Consider the following 24,433-nt stretch of genomic DNA (forward strand, 5'->3'; position numbering starts at 1 on the left):
TAGTAGTAAATTAGATATCTAAATCTATATCATAGGAGACCATGCTGATTGGGGATTGAGAATTGTGAGACTTGTAGGTGTAATAACGTGATGTAGGGTCAGTTTTCCAGAAAGGGATTTAGATTGTTTTCATGCCTGTGCCTTTCATGCCACTTTTCAAACCAATGTTCGAACCAATGTTCGAACCATGTATACAATGTTGTCACATTGTATACATTTTTGGTCTGGTTACTGGAGCAGTGTGGCCTTCTTTTAAGATCAGCTCGATTGCTTGATTCGCTCAGCAATGAAACTGGTGACAGTGCAGAGCATCTACTGCTCTGGCTTTAGTAATAATATGGGATTGGCATGATTCATAACATGTTTATAATTGTAACCAGTAACCTGGCAGCACATTAAAAATGTATTACAGTAAAAGTATTAAACTCATGGAAAATAGTTAGTGAAGTAAATGTGGATACAGCAATTTAGTACTTTAGTACAGTAGTGAGTTAAAATTTTATTTTAACAGTGCTCCAGAAAGCGGTTCTTATTATTAGGCTACTCCTCCTCTCCCTCCCTCTGTTTCTCTTTCTCTCTCCCCCTCCCTCCCTTCTCCCTCAGTGTTTAACCGCTCAGCTTCCCTTGTTTTCTATTGGTCAGCAACAGGATGCGCTCGGAGCTGATTGGCTGAAAGTTTTGCTTTGGACTCGGACCCCTCCTCCTCCTTCTCTCCTTCAGGCAAGCCTGCCTCCGCTATTCCTGTGATTTTATTATTCTCCTCCACTGGCTTTTCCAGAGCAGTGCGAGGAAAGTCCGTTAGTCTGCAGGATACTCGGAGCGGGGTGATGAGCTGTAGTACCTGAGCACCACTGAAACAACTTTTTTTTTTTTTCATCCAGAAACATTTTTTAACGCCTTTTTCAAACTCTTCAGAGCAGACCCAGAGCTTCTTCTTCCTGCCCTCTGAACGCAGGTATATTATTATATATTTTTAAGTGAAATTAGGCAGAGGAGGAAAATGGCCTCGGCCGGTCTGGAGATCCTGGGGCTGACGCTGTGCATGCTGGGCACGCTGCTGGAGATGGTGGGCTGCGGCCTGCCCATGTGGAAGGTGACGGCGTTCATCGACGCCAACATCGTGGTGGCGCAGACCATCTGGGACGGCCTGTGGATGTCGTGCGCCGTGCAGAGCACGGGCCAGATGCAGTGCAAGGTGCACGACTCGATGCTGGCGCTCGCCCCTGACCTGCAGGCGGCGCGCGCGCTCACCGTGGTCTCGTGCGTGCTCGCCGTGTTCGGGCTGATGGTGGTGGTCGCGGGCGCGCAGTGCACCAACTGCATCCGCGACGAGCGCCTGAAGGCGCGCGTGGTGGCCGCCGGCGGCGTGCTGTACATCGCCAGCGGCGCGCTGCTGCTCGTGCCCCTCTGCTGGATGGCCAGCAGCATCATCGCGGACTTCTACAACCCGCAGGTGCACGCGGCCAAGAAGCGCGAGATCGGCGCCTCGCTCTACATCGGCTGGGCGGCCACGGGGCTGCTGCTGCTTGGCGGAGCCACGCTCTGCTGCTCGTGTCCCTCCAGCCCCAGCGGATACTCCGTCAACTACGTGCCCACCAAGCGCCCGGCCACGACTAACGGCGACTACGACAAGCGGAATTACGTCTAGGCTCTCCTGTTTTATTTCTTTAATTCACCGGCACCTGTACACCTGTTCTTCTTCTTTAACTTGAGAAATGACAAAAACAAAAAGAAAAAACTTAAATGTAAATGACTTTTAATGACTTTTTTTTATTGTGTTTAAAGACGCTGCATAGACATTTGCTACTACTGAGAGATAAGCCCAAACGGGCTGCGGACCCCATGGACACTGTTTTTACCTGTTTGTACTCTCGGACATTGTTTTGTTTGTGTTTTGTTTTGTTTCATGCCTTTTGGAAGGATGACCTGAAAGAGGTCAATTTAGTTAGCTAGGTACCTTCACAGCAAAATCCCCAGTGTTGAATGAAAATTATGAATTTCAGCGACGAGTAAAAAACTATGAATTAGCTGCTTACAGTGTCTAGACTGATCATCCAGCTATATTTGGGGTAGTGAGAAAAAATAGTGAACTATATTCTTTCTTAAATCAAAAATATATACTGCAGTAGCTGCATAGATAAAGAAACACAATTGTGTGGGTCTTTTGAACACTAACTAGCCAGCTTAATGCCGTAGATGCACCATTTGCAGACAAGTGCCACAAAATACCAAAATGATTCTGTAAATGTTCATTCAATACTATAATGTGCTGTGATGAACAAAAGTATGTTTTGTTACTCGAACTGCCATCAAGTCAACATATTAATTCTCATTCAACCATGGGGGTTTTGCTATGTTGCATTCAGTTTAGGCCAAAATCACGTATGTAGATTTAAGCTTTGGCTCTTTTGACCAGAGTTGTTTACCGGTATCAAAATGTTTTATTATTATCAAAATAATTGTATGGGGCAGTTGACACTGTCTTTTTCTTACACATTATGCCATCATGGACACAGCTGGATAAGACAGCAACTCCTGACTGCTCTGAACAAAGCCGTATCCACAACGAGGTGCTCAGTAAGGTGGAAAGTGCTCTTCAGTGTGGAATTAACTTCGCTGGACATCTGTTACCGGTGCCTTGTAATGATGGGACTTATTGTTTTGTTTTGCCCTTTTAATAAGACTATCAGTGCCAAAAGCTGTCTGCAGTCGTTTGGCAGAAATGATTATTTTTGTAACTTCCAAAAATGGCCTTCTGTGTTACATGTTGTTTTGAATACTGTTTTGAATAAACATTTATTACGATAATACATGACCATTTATTTCATCCAAAACATAAAACACCACAGCTTTGCCAAATAGCTGAGGAGTGACCACAGCAATCTTCAAACAACCTTAACCTCCTTTCCAGATGAGCTGAGCTGTTTTTCTAGGAAGAAGGTTTCAGAAGCCTGGTTGCAGAAGCAACTTTACTGTTCTATCTCACTCGACCTATTCAAGTGTTTGTGTTCTAGAAATGTCCTTCACTTCTTCCGACACCCCCTCCCCACAAAACACAGACACAAACACCCACCCACGCTCCTTCCCGCCAACGGATTGTCCTCGCGTGACTGCCTGACCATTACAAGTCTTAATTAGACTCCCTGAAAGCTTGCACTATACCTAAAGTGGGGTTACACTCTGGTACACAGCTAATTAGATCCACACTATGTTTTTTCCTTTTCCTCTCTATATCATGATGCTTGAACAACATGGGAAAGTGTATGATTAGATTAGAGTTAGATTGTTTTCAAGAGCAATATATCTTGTGATTTTAGAGTGGGCTTTGTTCATTGCACTTCTGGACATATCCAAAGCTCTATTGTTTAAGGCTCTTAGTTGGTCATATGCCTGCTCAGAGCACATCAGTCACACCAAAATACAGCTCAAACTCCGTCACCTCGCACAAGTGCCTGAACTTAATCCACATTTCAAATAATGCAATTTTAAAGTGATCTATTACCAACAGTAGTTTTTTAAAACACATGCACTTGTGGGTCTTTTTAAAAATTGAGATTTTCCCCTCTGTTTTTCACAGTCACATATTTTTGTACACACAGAGACCTGCTAGCTGTTTACGTGGCACTAGTAACTACCTAATTCACAAAAAGAAAAGAGAGGTCCCAAAAAAACATACTATTCCCAATGTAGTGTACAGTGCATGTACTAATATTATGTGTTCTAAATCTAATAGAGTATTACATATTTGTAGTGGAACAGTATTTACATTTATTCATATGTTAAAATCTAAAACCTAGTACTACTTTCATGTAGACCAGGTGTAGTTTCATCAATTTAAGTTAATTATATGGGAAGCAAAGAGGTATTTAATACAGACACATACAGTATGTGTTGTGACACTAGTGTTATCATAAATGTTTCGCTGTCCTAGCGAAAAGTCTTCTTTTTCGCTAGGACAGGAGGCCAAAATAGACAAAAACTTACTTTTTTTTTTTACATATTTGTAAAAACTTTTTTCGAAAATGCTATTTAAAATTAGAATTTATAACTTTGTGACTGGCATAATACACTTTGGGAGTAGTGTGCAATAACCTGTGTTTTCTTTCTTCTTTAATTATTGTCTCTTTTTTTAATCAATCGTAGTTTTAAAAAAATATCCAGATACATGTGAAAGTAGCCTTAAAGTGACTAATTCAACCAAGTGACTAATTCTCCCTGTAATGCCACTAAAATAATCGTACACAACAAACGATAAAAGATAAAATTTGTATTTTATGCCTCAAATGTAGTGCACAGTCAAGTATTAGGCTTAAGGTAATAATTTCCCCATTGAGAAAACAAAAACATTTTCAAAGCACATTTATAATAGCAGTCATTAGGCAGTTTTTTTTTTAGATGCCAGAGTTTTTTAATTGTTTTTATAAAGTGCAAAAAGTGTCAAAGTTGTCCAATGTGATCAACCGTATGCAGTAAATCAATTTCTATGTAAAATGTTAATTGCGGTTTACAGTCAAATTAGAGAGCTCCCTCTCAGTCCTGGCACTTGCTGTGTTTACGGGGTGCACTGACAGTGCTGGCATCCCCCGCTCCTCTACTATAGTCTCTGGCACAATGGAGCATATCTGGATCTCCCAGGCCTAGACGAGCTCTTTCAGCTCCCATTGTGGAATTGTTAGTTCCAGTCGCCCTGTTGAAGTAGAGGAGGTTACGAGGCAGACTAAGTGTGTGTGTTGTGTGTGTGTGTTTTGGGGCTGGGATGTGTAACAGGGCAATAGGGGGAGGGGATGGGATTTTTTTAAAGGACCCTCATTCCACAGTGAACAGAGCCACACAGGGGCAGCCACTACGTCATTAAAGAACCTTCGTCATGGCAACCACAAAGAACCTGTAGTTGCCTGGTGACGGACCCCCATAATGTGGTCATATGGACGAGGACAATGAGGGCCCCGTCGATACACATTCCAAGACGGAGGGAGGGAGGGAGAGAGAGGGGGTGAGGGGGAGAAGGATGGGCAGAGTTGGGGTCAGGGGAAACTACAGTGTGTAGAATGTACAGTTGTATTGTTATTTATTACATAATTGAGGTTTTCTTACAAGACTTTGGATTTTCAAAAAGGAGCTTCACTGGATAGGTTAAAACACTGTATTTTCAGTGTAATACAATAATATTTTAGGTGTTAATGTGATTTCTATATAACTGCAGTTTGTATATTGCAGTCTGTTTATCCAGTATAACTGTGGCTTTTTCTTTTGGCTATGATACAACTCAAACCCAACTCAAAACTTTGGTTAATTGATAAATAATCATCCTGTGAACCATCCAAATGTCCAAATCAAACAGATCAAGTGTTCTTATCATCCTACACATGCAGAATTTGGTCCCCACCAAGCACTAAATATATGATCACACACAGACATGTTTGCTATTCATCTTTTATACTTTTTAAATTGCCACTCTATTATTTATTCTATTCTTTATTTGATTTATCACTACTCCTTTTACAGTTTATTTAAATTTGACTCTTTAATTTATGATTTATAATATTTGTTTTACCTCTTATATGTTTCATAATATCGATAATTTTTGCCATATTAAATGGCATTAAATGTGGATGTCACTTTTGTACTCATCAGTTCGTGTGGACAAAAGTCTGGTAACACCAGTTTAAAACTACAGAAGTAACACTGTAAACTACTGTCTCGTGTAATAATAATTGACAGCAATATTTTAGCTCTGTGATAGATTGGCGGCAGAAACCTGCTTTCTGCCCGAAGGCTGCTGGAATTGGCTCTGACTCAAATTAAGTGTGTTTGACGATAAATTAATGAATGAATATAGCTAACATTCGCATATTTAACCTTTAGCTTTATGGGGATTTTATCTTTACAAGAATCATTCATTTTAGCATTGTTGTAGGCAATAGTAGACCATAGATATCATTAGAAATCTACAGGGTTAGTTGTTGTTTATTTGTCTAGATTTGTGCATGACCAGTATTTGCATTTGCCATTAATTGGATTCACATGTTTTAAAGTTCAGTTGATGAATAAAACCTCTGTTATTTGTTTTTCTGTTAATTAATATGTGGCCATCTTACAGGACAACAACATTTGTGAATGAGGGGGGGAGTTACACACACACACATACACATGCACACACACACGCACGTGTATACACTCACACACAATTGTAATTCTCTGTATGCGTGGTGGCTCGACAGTTTCTCATGACGCCTAAGGTGGCCTCTGCCCTGCAGGGGTTAGAGGTTATTTCCCTGTTCCCACAGTTTACCATTCGTAATCTCAACACCAAGCTGATCGCCACGGCGATAAGACCCATCAAACGACCTCTCACCCTTGTTCACGCTGACTACAATCACACTCAGTTTGCATCCTCACTCTCTGAAACATGTGACTATTCAGCTGAAGACACTGAGAGCTATTTTACAATCATGTAAAAAATGACATGAAAACATAAAAAAAAAAGTTTGATTAGATTTACATGGGAGGTGTGCAACGAGGAAATTCTCGCTGTCCAAAAACAACAACGAGGACAAGACTAGAGGTTTGCCAGAGAACAACTAGACAAAGAACAATGTCATTTGGACAGATGAATCCTGATTCTTATCTTGATGTTTTTCTTTTTACCAGCACTGCAAAAACTGGCATTCACTAATAGTGAATAGTGTGCAGAAAGTTTCTACACATATTAAGTGAGTAGGTAAACTAGGCATATCTCATCAAATAAGAAAATGTTTTATTTTCCAGAACTTTAATAAATCAAGATACACCATTATGTTTAGTGAACACCTCTTCTAAAGAATGCATGTAGCAAATTTAAGTTGCAATCACCACTAACACAAATGTGCAAATGCACACACAGATTGTCTAAAGAAGTACTGCCAATAGGACATGAATTGGACACTCTGGAGCAATTAAACATAAATCTGTTAACAGCATATCTGATGCCAGGTATGGGCAAGAGAGCTATAAAGCACTGAGCTGTGAAATGTAGTCACTGAAATCTTGGTGCTTCATCCAATATGTTTGGAATGAGTTGGGGACTTAGGGAAGAGGTTTTACTACTCTAGTCACTGAATGCAATACATTTTTTTACAGCAGTGTTTCAAAATCTAGAAGCAGAAAGCATTATCTGGACATTTGAGACAGGTATTCCAACAAAACCAAGGTAGTGTGGATTTCTTGTACTCAGAACCTGGACAATGTGTTTCTAAAGATCTTTAAATATGTACCAGAGAATTCTTGAGTATCATTTCATGGCTGACCTGTCTATGAGGCTCAAGCCCAATTGTGTTATGCTGCAAGACAATGGTCAAAATAAAAAAAAACTAATATAAAATGTTTCTAAAGTTATATAAAGTTATATAATTCTAAAGTTTTACTAAATTATTTGGCCAAAAAGTGACTTTTCCACATGTTTCTGAAATATCTTGCCTGTGTGCCTTTTACATTGCAGCTATAATATTTACATTACAATTTTGGCATTTATCTGATGCTTTTATCCAGAGCAACTGGATAACAAGGTTATTCTATTACAGAGGTGGGCCAATGTAGTGTTAGGAGTCTTGCCCAAGGACCCTTATTGGTGTAGAACAGCATAGTCACCCAGACCAGGAATTGAAACCAGTCTCCCATATGATGTGGTAGCTCACTGGCAGGTAGTGGTGTTAACCACTGTGCCACACCAACCACAGCAATGAGGCTTCCCAGGTTGATCGAGTGAATCTATGTTAGGGCCTGGATGTATCCATGGCACAACGGAGGTGAGAAGAACTTTTAGAAGAAGAAGGATTTAGTTTGGAGGTTTTGAATGTATTTAGCCAGGACAACAGTAGTGAGGGCATATTCTGTTTAAGAATAAGTCTTTGATCTTAACCCCCAAAAGTATTTGATGATGCTCCATCGATCACTCCAGAGAGGAGTTCCACTGTTTCACATCTCACTGTTCCACATGCTGGGGGATGCTTTGCTTTGCATTAGCCCTTATGGACCTTATATATATCCCGTATGCTTGCTTTAAAGCATCCAATTCTATTGTAAATCCTTTTCTACGAATATCTTACAAGTTGTGGTATTGCACTTGCCAATAGGTGTACCTTATAGAAGCTAGATTCACTAATCAGAAGGGGACTTTTGGACATACAGTTTGTGTCGCAGTGCAGAAGAATAATAAGACTTCCTTCACAGAGGTCAGCGGGACAGGAAGCAGGAAGGAAGTTCATGAGGAGGGGCTAGGAATAAGAGAGAGTGGGTGTGTTAGTTTGGACAAGGAAAGATGGAGGGTATGTAGTTGGTCTAAGGCTATATCAGGAAAGAACATAGAAGGTGTCATACTGAGATAACGTCAGCAATAATACTATGATAAATCTTTTTAAAATGAGGGCCAGTGGTGCCACGCGTAAGATTTCGGAAATATCTTTCAAGTCATTTCAGAACAGAGATTCACAATGATTTGAGTAAACCATGGAATGTAGAAAGGAAATTTAAAGCTTTCAGGTCTCAGGTCTGTGGGCCAATATCCCAAGCAGATAGAAATGCGATTAAATAATATTACTACTAATAATAATTATTAAGACTCAAGGTATTATAAGGAAATGTAGCATGTAAAGGGTAAGGGCAAAAGTCTCAGTCGGAACTGCATCAAGAACCATTACTCAAAATACAATAGAATTCTATGTACTAGAAATTTGATTGGCAAACCTAGGTCAAACACTACAGTACTGAGTTACAAATTCCCAAATGCCACTTAAAACAGAAGCCCTATGTAAAAAAAGGTCTAGAAGTAGTGTCTTTTTGAAAAAAAAAAAATGCTGCTGTGTGCTCAGATCAGACTGTTATCAGCAACAAGTCCAAAAGCCAAAGTCTATCATAACATGTGCTTGTGTCAGTACACATTTGTAAGGGCAGCCTTAATTCATTAAAATGTACATTGGAGTCTTAAAACAACAACATATGCTGCTTTTTGTAAGAAGCACATGCACTCTTTCGACAAGACAATGCAAGATCACATGCTGTGCAAGAAACATGTTTTCTTTTTATTAGTACTTGAATTTTCTTTACCGCGCCATATGTTTTTTTTTTTATTTATGTAACCTTTCATTTAACCAGGCAAGTCATTAAGAACAAATTCTTATTTACAATAACAGCCAGGCAAGTAGCAGAAGCTACCTGTGAGAAGGGTACATGAAAAAGGTGAGGATAAAAGGTAAAAAAAGACAGAAAAAGAGCAAGAGCGGGAAGAGAGGGAAAAAAAACAGTCAATGGCAAAACAGTTGCAAGTATCAGTAAAATATTCAAATGCCTGATTGGGGTTGTATACGTATTAGTTTGCGGGCAAGAAAAGTTTATATATATTTTTGGACATCTATTACACCACAAACCTTTCGCCATTCTATATGAGTTAATATAGAAGGTAAATATTTTGAAGGTTGTACAGCATGGCACTGCAGACCTCCTTGTTTATACACTGTACTGCCAAAAGTATTTGCTTGCTGCATTGCGTTTGGTGATATAAAGCTTGGTGGAGCTGCTCTGCGATGGAAATAAATTCCATAAAGCTCTTTATACTCTACTGCTCTTTAGCTAATTTAAAGGCCACATAAAGTTTGGAGGCCTGTGATTGACTCTGCAGAAAGTTAAAGACCTCTGCACACTATGCTCCACAGCATCCTCTGACTTCGCTCTGTTATTTTAAGTTGACAGAGCAAGTTGATTTCATTGCCAGTCCATTCCACTTTGTTATAATATCACTGACAGTTGACTGTGGAATGTTTAGTAGTGAGGAAATTTCACGACTTATTGCACGGGTGCTGCATGCTATCGCGGTACCACACTGGAATCTACTGAGCTCCTGAAAGCGACCTATTTCACTTTACTAATGTTTGTAGAAGCAGATTGCATGACTAGGTGCTTGGATTTATACACTTGGGCCTTTTTGAATAAAATGAGTCAATAAGTCATGTGACGACCCCATGGGTCCCCTTTCAGGTACTACCAGTGCCAGTGCACGGACATGGCTAGGCCTGATTGGTCTAAATAGTTCTTGAGTTCACCTGTGCAGGTGGATGGCATTTAAGGTGGGGGTTTGTCTCTCTCAGGGAGGCACCTGGTGGTGCCTCCCTGAGTGGTGTCCCTCTCTTATGTTGCGGGGTGTGGACGAGCCCATGCCGTAACAGTCATAAATACTATGGATGGTAAAGAGATGAGTAAGACAAATACTCAGAACCAAGGTATCTAAAAAATGCAAAAAAAAGACAGGATCTTTAAAAGCGCACACGTCCTAGTGGCAACAGCGAAGCCCCACAGGGCGCTAAAGCAAAAATGCACAATGTACCGTGTGGAACATGGAATTCTGCAGGGGCTTTTGAGAGTGTATGAGATTTGTCATGGCCTTAAGCCCCCCACTGAGAAACGACACAGTCTGCACCCTGCAGCAGAGAGAGGGCTTACATTAGTATGACTTCATTCTACCATAGACACCCACCTTGTTCAGCAACACCACACCCATTACCACAAACGGGGCAACATTCCCCTGATTTACAGGAGCATGGATCCAAGACTCTCTCTCTCACACACACACACACACACACTGCAGGAAGCTGTTTCTTCTCAGCAGGACAAACTTTTAATTGGCTGAAGCCTTTCAAGCAGTCCTGAACCTCTGGCCTATTACTAATTACACAGTGCATAACAAACTATATATATCACAGTCAGTCCTATTGTGAGAACTGACCTGCATGTAGGCCGGAAGTTTTTATTCCAATGATTTAAATGAGATTAGTTGCCCAAAACTAAAGAGCAATCTCTTATATGACAGAGTGAGCATCACTTGAAATCCCACTGATTCTCAGTCTGGAGGAATTCGTACACTCAACTAAAAGACCATTTCAGGATTCACACAATGTGTACACTATATTATATGACCATCATTAACATGCATGAATTAATGTACTGTAATGTAATGCAATGTAATTACTGAGACAACCTAGAGTAAAGTCAGGATGCCCCCTCCACCATATTTCACAGTTGGGATGAAATTTTGAGGATGGTGTGCTGTGTCATTTTTATCCAGACATAGCGCTGTGTGTTCTTTACAAACAACTCAATTTTGGTTTCATCTGTCAACATAATATTTTGCTAGTAGTGCTGTGAAACATCCAGGTGCACTTTTGCTCATTTTGAACATGCAGCAATGTTTTTTTGGACAGCAGTGGCTTCCTCCGTGGTGTCCTCCCATGGACTCCATTTTTGTTTAATGTTTTCCTTATTGTAGATTTGTCAACAAAAATGTTATTATGTGCCAGAGATTTCTCTATGTCTTTAGCTGACACTCTAGGATTCTTCCTCACCTCATTGATCATTCTGGGCTGTGCTCTTGCAGTCATCTTTACAGAATGATCACATATTAGTTTAAGCAGGCTATGTTTTTCTATGGTTGTGACTTAAATAAAGATAAGAACACATTAGTGACCATTTTATGCAGAAATCTAAGTAATCTCAAAATGATTCACATACTTTTTCTTGCAACTGTATTTTAATAAAGTATCTTATTGGTATCTGCACATGTCTGAGTCCTCTACACTCATGACACCATTACCAAATCCCCATTCATATTAAATACCCCTTTAACTATGTATGCCTCAACACATAAGGGTGAATACATCAGTTGCTCATCCCTGTGGTGGTTCATTCCTGTGCATTGTATATGGTATGTGCTCTACATAACAAGTTAACACTATTGCAAAACAGTGCAGGGAAGATCACTGCTGATGACCACATATCACAAGGTAAACATCAGTTCTGAACATTATAAACATCATAAAGTGTTTTGATGTGTAAATTCCTAACTTTCACAAACCTTAAGAGCTTTTACTATTCCTGCATCTGTTCCTGACTTCCCCTTCACTGTTTATGAATGCTTTATATCTGTGTGAACTGTTGATTTCTGGGAACCAGCAGTTTTTCTCTCTCAGTACATGAGCTGCCATTTCTCAAGAGGCTAAAAGATTTGTGGAAGCACAAGATCTGGACTCGACACAGTAGTTCACACTGCTTCCACTGCACTGAGACTGGAGCGCATGAGGCCAAGTCAAGGGTTGCTGCTCCATACACACAGTCTGCTCAGCGTGATGCTGCCTCACAAAGATGACTTCTATTGTTCCTGATCATTCAGTCCAGCTAATCCTATAGATGTTAGAGGACCGCTCAAGGATTGCATGAAAGGAAAGCGGGAAAACTACTGGAAGGCAAGTTACCAGTTGCTCGATACTGGAAGCTAAAGCTACATTCCAAAAGGAGAGAATGAGTGAGAAGAAAGAGCTAGTCACACTCATATGCACCCAAGAAAGTAGCTAAAACTTAAGAGTAAAGGTCCCCAAATGGTTACAGGCTAAAATGTAGTTTGTAGTCTGTGTATCTAACAGTGGGTTATGGTGGGGTTTGACCAGCTTAGCCATGATGCTAACAGCAGTGGTTAGCAGGGTTGAATCTGGTTATTCTTGATGCTAACAGCTGGCAGTGATAACAGATACAGCAGTCAGGCTTAAAGGGTTTTAAAGTGGGTTAGCTGAAATGCTAACCTTTGTTTTGGAATGAGATGCTGGTGCTGTATTGTGCCATCTCATAGTAAAATGTTCCCTATGCCACTTGTTGCAACAAAGGTTGCAAGTAAAGTCCCAAATTGCGATAAAAATGCAACTCTGTACTCTGTAACATGATACTATATATGAACAAAGGTATTAGTACACTTATTTTTTATTTATTATTTATTCAGAATTTACTGGTTTAAGAAATGCATTTATTGACAACTGGACCCTCACCTCTGCATTAATTAGTAGGTAGGTAATTTATTTATAAAGCTTATATATAAACCAAAGTGATGTTTTATATGTGCACAAAGAAACCCACACAGAAAATCATGCACATTAGGTTTTCAGTCATGTTTTTAAAAACTGAAATAGAGAGGGTGGACCTAATGTCCAAAGGTAGGCTTTTCCAGAGTCGTATTGCTGCAACAGCAAAAGCTGTATTACAAGAGATCCCCACAAACATTTGGACATATAAGCGTACGTTTTCCCAGACAAGAATTAGGGCTAGGCTCCAGGGGCCTCATGTACTAAGACTTGCGTGGACTTTCTACTAAAATGTTCCGTACGCTCAGACCTGAAAAGTTCCGTACGCACAAAAAAATCCGGATTTATCAAACCGTGCGTAGGCAGAATTCCAAGTACTTTCTCTTAGTACATCACAATCAACTTGAAATCAAGCGCAAGTGCACGAAAACGTCACACCTGCCATGTCTCCTCCCTCAATTACGCAGAGTATAATGTTATAATAATAATAATAATACTTTCTCACGTTCAAGTAAAATTTAGTACATCTGACCGTGAGCGTGAAATATGGCGTACGCAATGTTTTTGTGCGTACACACTTTTAGTACATGAGGCCCCAGGGGCCTCATGTACTAAGACTTGCGTGGACTTCCTACTAAAATGTTCCGTACGCTCAGATCTGAAAAGTTCCGTACGCACAAAAAAATCCGGATTTATCAAACCGTGCGTAGGCAGAATCCCACGTACTTTCTCTTAGTACATCACAATCAACTTGAAATCAAGCGCAAATGCACGAAAGCATGACACTTGCCACGACTCCTCCCTCAATTACGCAGAGTATAATGTTATATTATTATTATTATTATTATTATTATTATTATTATTATTGTTATTATTATTATTAATAATAATAATAATAATAATATTATATACGCATAGCGTATAATTACCAATGTTTTAAGTTTTATTATTCTAAGATAAATGCTTTCATTTAAATGCTTTAAATGAGTTGCCTACCAAAAAGACACACGTCACGCACTCAGCTTGTTTTCTTATGCTCTTGGAAATCTAAAACTGCTTATAAGCCAGTCATCATCATGGGCCAAAAAAACATAATGGTCACGGAAAATGCGCGCTCAATGAATTCGGCCATTAGCAGTATTTTCCAGTAATGCCAACGCTGCATCTCCAACAACTCCAGCGCAAACCTGATCTAGGCTAAGTGGAAACACGTTAAACGATTATTTCTGTAAGACAATGAAACTGTCTGATTAATTTACTTTATTTTACCCAATAATGCTTACTTCAATGTGTGCATAAAGGATATCTTAATAGTTGTAATTTCAATGCATCGCCTCTAAGTGTTGCCAAATGACAAAAACACAATACATACGCACAAAAAAAAAGGCGTACGCCCAAAACAAAACTTCCGTGGGGGAACGCACTTTCACACGTTCAAGTCAAATTTAGTACATCAGACCGTGAGCGTGAAATATGGCGTACGCAATGTTTTTGTGCGTACGCACCTTTAGTACATGAGGCCCCAGGTCTCTTTCAATGGAGAATTGAAAGAATTTGGCGTACTAGGCTTAACCATATTTTTTTCTATTAATAGCTAAACATGTGCCTTGAATCATAATCATGAATTTTTTTATAAACATTTACTAACCATTCGAAACGGCCTCACAGGTTCAACTGTGTTATAGGCGTGGATGATGTGTCCGTGTACTTAGGTATGCAGATTAATCAACCAATAATACCACCCCTCTGGTGACGTCGAATAATGCTGCAGCTCAGCCAATCAGCTCTCCCTCCTGCCCTGCCTCTAAACCCATACATCATATCACCCATACATACCCCTCCTATTTTTTCTCTTTTTCAAATTTGAGCTGAGGGTGGAGTCAGCAAAAATCAGGGTGTTTATTGTACACACCTTATCACCAGTTTATTGACAATACTCTGGCCTACTGTGCAACCTTTCCTGGTTTTCTTTTAATAACAAACTTCTCTAGTTGTGTAATAAAAAAAAACAAATCATTAAAAACAGATAAAGATATAAACAGAGTCATTGTCAGAGTGTTTTGGAGTGAAATACTGGTCTTGAGCAACTAATCGCGGCAGAATTGTTCACAATGGAAGTGATTTGAGCCAGATGTTGATGAAGAGTTTAATGTCATTTGGTCGGTGCAGCAACTAGAGACACACACTTCAGTTTTCTCATACAGTACATCTTGTAACTACTCAATGTTTAAAGACCGCATACTTCATCTGAACTTGTGCCAAAGAGAGAATGTGAGAAAGTGTATGAGAGTGAGAGAGACAGTGGGAAGAGCGGCTGAGCGATGGGAGCTCTTACCACCCGTAGAGAAAGGATAAACGGTTATTTGGCTCGTCCCATGATAATAACCTACAACATAAACACCTCCACCCAGTCATTAGCAGGGTGGGGGTAGGCACTTTTCTTAGTGTATACGAAGCTAATTCCACACCGCGTTTCTACGCTGGCATGTTGGGGGTGCTTGGAGGAATAGCTCACACTCAAAAAGGAGGATGATGGGAAAACACATACTGTAAGTGGACAAAACCCTGAATATGATTTATCTAGTCATTCCTTTCCCAATATTATAACAGTACACACTAATAAATATGCATATCTTTAAGCCTTGGCTCAGACGTATTTGTGTATCAGCAGCACTGGGTTGTTTGTGTTATGCTCTAACATTTGCCAAGAGTTCACCTACTCAAGTCAAAAAATTTATATCAAACTTAATGGAATAGTAAAGAAAAAAAAAACTATAGTATTATTCATCAGTGATGACTGATCAATGAAGACAATCAGCCAAGTCATGTTTGCTATATAAAGCTTACTTATTTTGTTTAGAAGTGATATAGAATGCATATGAGTGTTATGATGTGCATATATTAAGTATTTAGGCCAGGCCAAAAATGGGCATTGTTGATATGCACATGTTCAAGGACTCAATCTTGTTTTCCTAGAAGCAATATTTTCTCTTATGGTCAGTATTTGCACTTACATTCTCAGACATTAAATGTGTGTGGCTGTAGTACTGGCATGTTAGCTTAGTATTGCAACTGCAGAGTTAATACACTGGCTGCAGGCCTCACCCAACATCGCTACTACAGTGTTAGCACAGTGCTGAAAAAATAGCAAGTTGCCACTTAATTTAGGATGTTATTTAAATAACCAAGTATCCTCTACTTAGAAACAGAAAGTGTAAGTTGTAAGTGGAAATTAAACTTTTAATCCTGTATTTAGATTCATACAACACAAGATGTCTTTAACTGTTTGAGTGGAACTAATAAATGTCAAAACTAATGTAGATCTGACAACAAATTAGATATTTTACATGCTTCTGCCAATTGCAGCATTCAGCAATGATAACAGAATGAACTTCTATTGTCAATAAAACTTCATTTATTAATGAATACATAGACATACATGTAAAACAGACAAAACACCACTACAACACACAATAAAAAGACTGTACAGTATATTACACATGCAGGGTGTGACTGCCTGCCATCACATGACCACATCTACAGAGTAGAAACTGGTGCCCAGCCAGTGGCCGAGGTCTTCAGGAGGGCAGCTCTCACTGCACACAGACCAGAGCTCTGAGATGAATTTGGCACCAAACTGACTGGAAACATGGCAAATCTCACGTTTGCTCTCCAGACGCGTAAAATTCCATTCATAGAGGGGCTGTGTGCATGTTTTTGCGTGAGTCCTCGGGTTAAGGCAGATGTGGGAACTTCAGCACAGGCACACATATATATCTTAATTTAATGGCATTCTGATAGGTTGTGTTTGATGGCTGCTTCCTGCAAGCTCTCCTGGGATTATGACAGGAGGGTGATGAGTGCGTCAAGAAACTTTCCTCGGTCCTCCATTTTCAGCTCGATAACTAAAGAAAGAATGTATAAAAAAAAAAAAAAAGGATGTTTTAGGTAATGCATAATTATCAGTGAAAATATTACATCCATTTTATAAATATATTTATTCATTCATTTTAACTACTTGCATTCCTGTAAAAGAATAAGAACATCTAAAATTTTGGTGTTTAGCCTAAGGTTATAGACTGTAAATATGGACATTTCAGATGAAGGTTATATAAGTAAATGGACAACTAGTTAAACATTAGTAAAAATAGGTTACTTTTGAAATAAATTGCCCCATAAGGAATACGTTAGGACAACATATGACCCAGTTGCACGCATTTCCCTCCTTCGACTGTAATAACCTCAATTACACGTTTCCTATAACCGTCTCCTAGTCTTTGACATCCACTGGGAGAAACTTAAAAAATTACCACACAGCATCTTAACTGGAACAAAATCTGGGCTTTGGCAGCTTTATTCCTTTTATAAACAATTCCTTGTTGGATTTATTGGAATATTGTAGGTCACTGTCTTGCTGCATGGTCCACCTTCATCATGAGCTTAAATGTTTCGACAGATGGCCTTAAGTACCCAATCAAGATTTTTTTAGTTGATTATATAATAGTTTGCCAGTCTAGACTGTCACGTTTCCAACCCATCTTTGCTTCACAGTCTGTTATTGTAAATAGGAATATGCTCTTAATGACTAAAGTTAAAATAATAATAATAAATAAATAAAAATAAAATAATAATAAAAAAAAGTTGCAAGTTGAACTTGCAAAGTTGATAAAGTTGAATGCTTTAAAAAAATAATAATGTAAAAAAAATATCACCTTTCCAGATGCATCTACAATCCAAATTAAACAAAAAAAAAAAAAAAGGTTTGGAAGACTCCTCTAAAATTCTCTTTAATGTTGATCTAATATGAATTATCTGATTCCCAAAGACTGCGTTTCTGTTCGATACCAAATTTTACACGACTTTCTACAAATCAGTGAAGTTCTCCATTATGTGGACCCTTAAGGTTCTTACCGGATGTGCCCAAGGTCCTGCATAAGCAGCAACAAACGAGGAAAGGCGTGTCTGTATTCGTGCCTGGGACTTTGAGATGAACTTGCAAGTTAGGGAATGGCATTTAGCACCAAACTGACTAAAACTGTGAGAACTCGTCCAGTGTCTCAACTCACACCTGTCTATATGACTAACATTTTAGCCTTGTGCAATAAGTTATGTTAGCCATGAGCGATTGTGACTGACTGCTACCAGTCAAAACTTGCTCCCAGCTGCACATACATGTAAACAATAAAAACACCACAGAAATTACATGATATCGCAAATTAGGGAGGGATATCTGTAATAAACATTTACATGTTTCCAATGTGCTAAAACTCTCGAATCTTGACAGCAAAAAAATAACGTGAGACAGTAGTAGTAGCAGAATGTTTTCACTTTGGTTGTCACATGAATTTCCTCCATTCACATTATAAAGTTCAATGTGAAGTTCAACAAGAGATTCTAGCTCTTATTTCAGTTTAAGGTAAAGCAAAGTTCCAACATATTAATTTGTGTTCATGTTGTTTAGCCTCTAAAAGCACACGTCCTTTGCTAGATGATAACATGAGGCTAGCACCCCTCCAAACACAACGCAGTATCTGCACCTGCAAAACACAGGGATGTGTATCCGGACAGAAGTAAAATATCACTGATCACTGCTGAGTCCAGTAAAAGCAGCAGGTTATTTTGCCTGTAATTTTCTTAGAGGAAATGGGACAGAGAGAAAGTCTCCAAGACAGCAAGCTTAAAGTCATAAGCGAATAGTATAATGATTAAACGTAATCAAACTCAAACAAACAAATTGGCAAACAAAGTTTTATTCCTATCAAGCTGTACTACAAAAATGAACTAGTGCAGTCATGTTTACTACTACTGCTTAATTCCAGCAGGCTAAGTCAAGCTGTGCTGGCCATGTTCCCTGCTGAGGGCAGGGTTCAGGTGCATAGTTTTACTCTCACTGCCAAGACAGTCTTTGAGAGAGAGGCAAGTCTACCCCCTAGTGGTTCACTTGTGAACCTACACACCACAGCTGTGAATTTTGGTTTATGCTGTATACGTTTCTGTGGCGGTTACTTACTTGAGGTGTCAAAGTGATCATGCAGGGTCCTGGAGCTAGTACTTTCAGCTGCCTTTTCAAAAGCCCTTCCAAAAAAGCTGGAGAGAATAGCAAAAAAGAACGTAAGAATGCTACCATCATTACTCATATCTTTTACACACTCACTAACATTTACTTACTTTTTCTTGTCAGAAGTCTCAGATTCTGGAGGAATGCCCAAGACGATCACTGTGCCCTTCTCTACATCCATAGGGGCAGCCATAATGAGCGGCAATACCTTACAGCGCTTATTCCGGGTCTAACACACACGCACACAAATAGACACGTTATGTGTTGCACTTTAACAATAATACAAAACAGTTACTTTTACAGGCCTTTAACTGAACAGAACCATTTTTAATGCTTGGTGCAAATGCTGCCTTCCAAGAGATTGGTATACAGTGCCATTTCAAACACTTTGTACTCTAATATTTTAAAGTGCAACCAATATCCTACCATACAAATCACATTTATGGGTCTATATGTTCTATATGCTGGGCACACCATGTATATGCAGAGTTAATTACCAGACAATAAGATGTAATTTGTAGTAAATCAGACAAGTGTTGATGCATTGCTAAAATAAAAGTAAACCTGTATTACTTACTGAGCAAACAAATGCTTTAAGCAAGTATTTGCAGAGCAGAGTCAGGGCCAAAGGCTTGGAGAACAGCTTCACATCTGGAGTACCCTATATTAAATCCAAAACAGACCATTTTTAAAAGTTCATTCATATAGTGATTGTCACACTTAAAAATAAATATTAAATAAACATCCAAATAATTACAGGGAATGTATTTCATGCTTCAAAGATTAATTTCTTCTTAACAAAAGGGAAATATTGGAGAATGAAATCTGAGTAAAGAGCACACCTACCTCAAGTAAATGGCAGTAAAGAAAGGGTCCTTGTGAGAGAATAAGATTGGTGCAGATACAGCTGGCTATCGTCTGCTGAATGGCCTTGAGTTTTTTCTTAGCTAGATCAATTCCCAAATGCAGTTTCTCTATGTTACTCCTACAACACACAGGCAGACACACTTAACTCCTTGTAAGTTAGACAGTTTTAAGCCCTATCTAATAACGTTTTACCTTTAACTTCTATTACTTTTGTACTTGACTATTGTATGTCGCTTTGGACAAAAGCATCTGCCGAATGTAATGTAATAACTTGAATGTTGATATGTGCTTGTTCTCACCTCGACAGGCAGTCCAGGGCTTTGATGAAGTTATCTGTAGCGCCCTCATCCTTCTCAACGCTCTCCAGCAGGGCTGCAGCAGCATGTACCACATCACTGGCCAAGAAACGGTTCTTGAAGCCAAAGTGCACACTAAATGTCTGTACACGGATGTCTTTCATTCTGAAATTCATTAAAAAGAGCATTGGAATCTAAAATCTAAAGGATGTATTTCATATATATTAGTGCACCTCAATTTCATCAGGTAGCCTCTTCAGCTCTTACCCAAATTTATTGGAGGACTCCTCAATGACCTCGCGCAGGTTTTCCTTGATCGACAGGTCCATGGAATTAAACTTCTGTCGCACCTGTTTGAGTGGGAGACTAACAGAATATATACATTAATTGTCTGCATGAAACATTATAATAACTCAGCAGCTCCACAATTGTTAGCACCAAATTCTGTAAAATGTTTAACTAAAGAAATGCCTTTAAAAAAAATTAAGTGAAAATATCCTAAAACAAAGAAAAAAAAAAATTAAAATTACCCCATATCTGCCAGGAACTCTTGCAGTTTTTTCTGACCGTTGATGGACCAGAGTTTAAAACTACAAGAGGTGTAGCAGGAATTACAGATGCTCTCATACAGCGACCAGTGCTGGTACAAAGCCAGTCTCAAGCTGAGACACAAAGTTAAGGACACTTACCAAAAATCTGTGTTAACCTGTTTTGAAATCCATTAGAACAATAGTTCATAAATACACTGGACTATGTAGTACCTATGGTCACACAAACTTTAACTACAGTTTTTAACTAGATTGTCTATATGACGCCCCCCTTGATCCCGAGGTTTCTTCCGCAACTATTAATCAGAAACTATTAGGAGTTGTGGAGTACCACTGGGTTCTATTGTTTGGCATATAAAACTGATGTTATTAATTATAGAACTGTAGTTACAGGGATGAGGAACTGAAGTGTGAGCTGACAAACATGCTCTAATTAGTTACGCACAAACAATTCTAAAGTTACATAAATTACAGATTAAAAACATCAAAGCATAATTTGTTAATATTTTTGAGCATGAAGCAAATTTTCTGATGTTATCTGGCGTACCAACTTGGGACGCTTGCTGAACCCCAGGTGTGAGAACCACTGGATTTGAATAATTATTTTCCTTGTAACATTGAAGCTGCACCATCCTGTAATATTTCTTGAATCGCTCTTGTACACTCTGCTTTTGGAGTTCGTTTTTACACTCCTTTGTGCAAAACAATGTTTCCAATCTTACCCCACCAAGATTCATGACTGCATTTTTCACAATACTGAACAGGATACTCATATTCGAAGGAGATCCTCATACAGTCGATAGAGAGAGAGTTCTCCTCATCCTCATTGCGATGGTTATGACGAGAGACATGCCTCTGCAGAGTAGCAATGTCTGTTACGTACTTCATACTGAAAAAGAGGAAGGTATACACCACCCGTTACATTTTAAGAAAAATATGCCAAATAAACTGTGAAAAGGGGAATACATAAGAATTAAAAAAAAAAAAAAATCCTTACTGGGTGATTTTATCATGAACCCACTGATCAGTTAGACCAATAATACTCCACCTGTCAAATACACAAGAGTCACAATCCCATTTCTATAGAATGAATACTGATGTATTAGTCTTTAGTTGTCCAAACACCTACCAAAGCATATCTTTCGTGTCTTTGGTCATAACCCAGGCCAGCTCAAACATAACCATAGAAGCCTAGAAAAAAGACAAAATAATTAAGGCACTCAAACACTAAGACATAATCCCAATATTTAACAGCCCAATGTTTACCCACATCAACAAAAAACAATCACTGTTTTATAAAGCAAAACATAAAAAAAAATATTTTAATGGTTTTTTTTTTTTAATCCCATTTTTCTCCAGTTTTATTATGCTGATTACCCCACTCACTTAGCTGCACCACCCCAAAACTAGGAGGATAAAGGTACCAACAGCAAGCATGAACCTTTTCGGGCATGTTAACAATTAATTGAACCAATTTGGATGGACAGAGAGAAGCATGTTTTGAAGAAAAAAAAAAAAAGGTACAATGAATTTTATCTATATTGCTAACATCAACATATTAGTAAAATCCTAGTCAAGCCATCATATCATAGATGTGAATACTCACCGAAGTTCCGTGATACTCATACTGCTCGTAGTCAAACAGAATCTCCCGCCTGCAAACACACAGGACCATTAGGAGGTTACAAGCATGTTTGTATAAAAATAGCATTATGAACTGGACTACTTGACCAGTAATAGATATATGGCATTTATTCAGTCAACTCAGCATAACTGACCTGCGAGCTTCCCACTCCCTCTTTGCACGCTGCCTTTCGATTCTCCTCTCCAACGCACCCTGAAATAATAAAGGTAAAACTGAAAATCATTAGAATGGGAAGGAATTACAAATATGGGAACACATTTCTTCAGTGACTGGGTCCAGAAGAAGAAAACCTGCCTCGTCAAACCGCCGCCGTTTACCAGATGGCTCAGACCCGCCATCGCTTTCATTCCCAGAATCCCCTCCATCACCGTCCTCATCCTCATCTTCGTCATCACGGAAAATGTCATCATACGAGGGCACTCCAAGATCATCATCTTGTTTAATCAGCAGCTTAATCTAAAGCAACAATACATTTTAATGACATAATTTAAGATCCATAAAACACAGATTAGAAAAAGCAATTTAATAAAATTCTATTAAAACAAACAAAAGAAGGAGCACCTGGGTGTCATTGTAAACATTGACAACATCAACAGGCCTGTGGGTATCACAAATGAAGAAGACAGAGTCCTCTTCAGGCTGTAAAGTCTCAAGCAGGTCCACGTTTGCCCCGCAGTTAATTAGGACAAAATACTGGTACTGTAAAGAGAGAGAAAACATTTAAAACAACATACAGTACCCTTAATGTTAATGACTATTTAAAGATGTTCACAATGTTGACTGACATTTTGACATGCATCAGTAACTACATGAGAAAAACAAAACAATACAAACAAATAATCATATACTGTCAGATACTAAGTAAAGGGTCTGTGAAATTGTGAATGTCCTTCTAGAATGACCAAAGTGATCTACCTATCTAGGCCTGTCAAAATTTCTATTGCGATAAACAATGCTAAAAATTGTAATTTTAAGACTATTTAATTGTCACTAAAATAATGATAACAGAATAACAAACCAAGTATACTCTTATTACTCCACAAACTTATTACTACAAATTTAAACATTTCTTATTTATAATCTAATTTAACAAATTTATGCTGCAAATTTTATTTTATTTATATAATGTTTACTTAAAATTATAATCAAATTTATTATAAATCTCTCCTTATGTTCAAATAAAGTGATTTTGAATTGAATGTACATTTATTGTAAAATAAGTTGATAATGTAATTATCGTGAGAGGCCTGTATCTACCTTATCTATCGATCTATGCTTAGAAAAATGTATTGTGTAGCTAGTTTTTTGTTTTGTTTTCTTAATACAATAGAATAGTCATGTGACATAGGTAAGTTATGTTTTCTCTACGTAGAACATGTGTACACCTAGCTAACGTTAGCTAACAATAACTAACACTGTTAAGTTACCTGTTCCTTATGTTCCAGGAAAGCAGTGCCAAGGTCCTGCCAGCCTGTCACAGGAACAAGAGTGTACTGGACATGATCACAGTGAAACAAGGCCTAGAAAAAAACGATAGGGTTAAAATGAGATAAATTGACTTTAACTGTTTAACTACCTTTAACTACCTCGGATCTACACAAGGAATTTATCCCGACTAGTGAACCTGGTTATTTAGGCTTGTTACTTATGAGCTGAAAGACACTAACCTGCAGTATTTTACAGGCACACAGCGCGTCAATATCCGCGGACACAAGCAGGGCCACTCGCTTAAACACAAAAACATATTAAAAATTAGACATTAATGTACCTAAATACACATATAAACTAACTCACACACCACAGAATTCAGCGAGTCAACGTCAAAAAAGGGTAGATAGTTAGCTAGGTAAGGTACAATCACGGTCGCCCGGCTAACACTGCATAGCTAGTTTAACTAGCCACCGGGTTAAACTCGACTAAACTCTTTTATAACACGTTAAAACGAGAAACGCCTCACCTGATTAACCACAACATCATAAAACTCTTTCCTAATATCGGTAACAAACATCCTAAAATCTCAAAAACACATAAAAATCCCCTCAGTCCCGCTGCAGGCTCGGTAAATCAGCTTGTTTTGCTAATTCTCGCGACTTTCCGTCCAGAAACTCTGGCGCCAAATTCGTTCATACAAGAGGAGGCGGGCTTTG

The 24,433-nt window shown here is 38.7% G+C and overlaps 2 protein-coding genes across 2 annotated transcripts; one reads left to right on the top strand and one right to left on the bottom strand.

Moving 5' to 3' along the window:
• Window positions 1-622: 622 nt before the first annotated feature.
• On the top strand, window positions 623-2,808 carry cldn5a (claudin 5a). The gene has a single exon (XM_007247196.4). It carries the CDS (start codon window positions 1,001-1,003, stop codon window positions 1,646-1,648), a length of 648 nt encoding a protein of 215 aa, XP_007247258.1. The 5' UTR covers window positions 623-1,000; the 3' UTR covers window positions 1,649-2,808.
• Window positions 2,809-16,264: 13,456 nt separating this feature from the next.
• On the bottom strand, window positions 16,265-24,427 carry cdc45 (CDC45 cell division cycle 45 homolog (S. cerevisiae)). Its single transcript, XM_007247199.4, has 18 exons — window positions 24,244-24,427; window positions 23,954-24,013; window positions 23,714-23,806; window positions 22,848-22,985; window positions 22,581-22,742; window positions 22,420-22,478; window positions 22,248-22,296; window positions 21,771-21,832; window positions 21,639-21,689; window positions 21,411-21,530; window positions 20,624-20,755; window positions 20,361-20,459; window positions 20,097-20,258; window positions 19,777-19,915; window positions 19,508-19,591; window positions 19,041-19,159; window positions 18,883-18,959; window positions 16,265-16,777 (listed from the first exon to the last, which is right to left on the bottom strand). Exons 1-18 carry the CDS (start codon window positions 24,292-24,294, stop codon window positions 16,713-16,715), a joined length of 1,722 nt encoding a protein of 573 aa, XP_007247261.1. The 5' UTR covers window positions 24,295-24,427; the 3' UTR covers window positions 16,265-16,712.
• Between the last annotated feature and the right edge of the window lie 6 nt (window positions 24,428-24,433).

The sequence above is a fragment of the Astyanax mexicanus genome, chromosome 12, assembly GCF_023375975.1.
Source record: "Astyanax mexicanus isolate ESR-SI-001 chromosome 12, AstMex3_surface, whole genome shotgun sequence".
NCBI lineage: Eukaryota > Metazoa > Chordata > Actinopteri > Characiformes > Acestrorhamphidae > Astyanax > Astyanax mexicanus.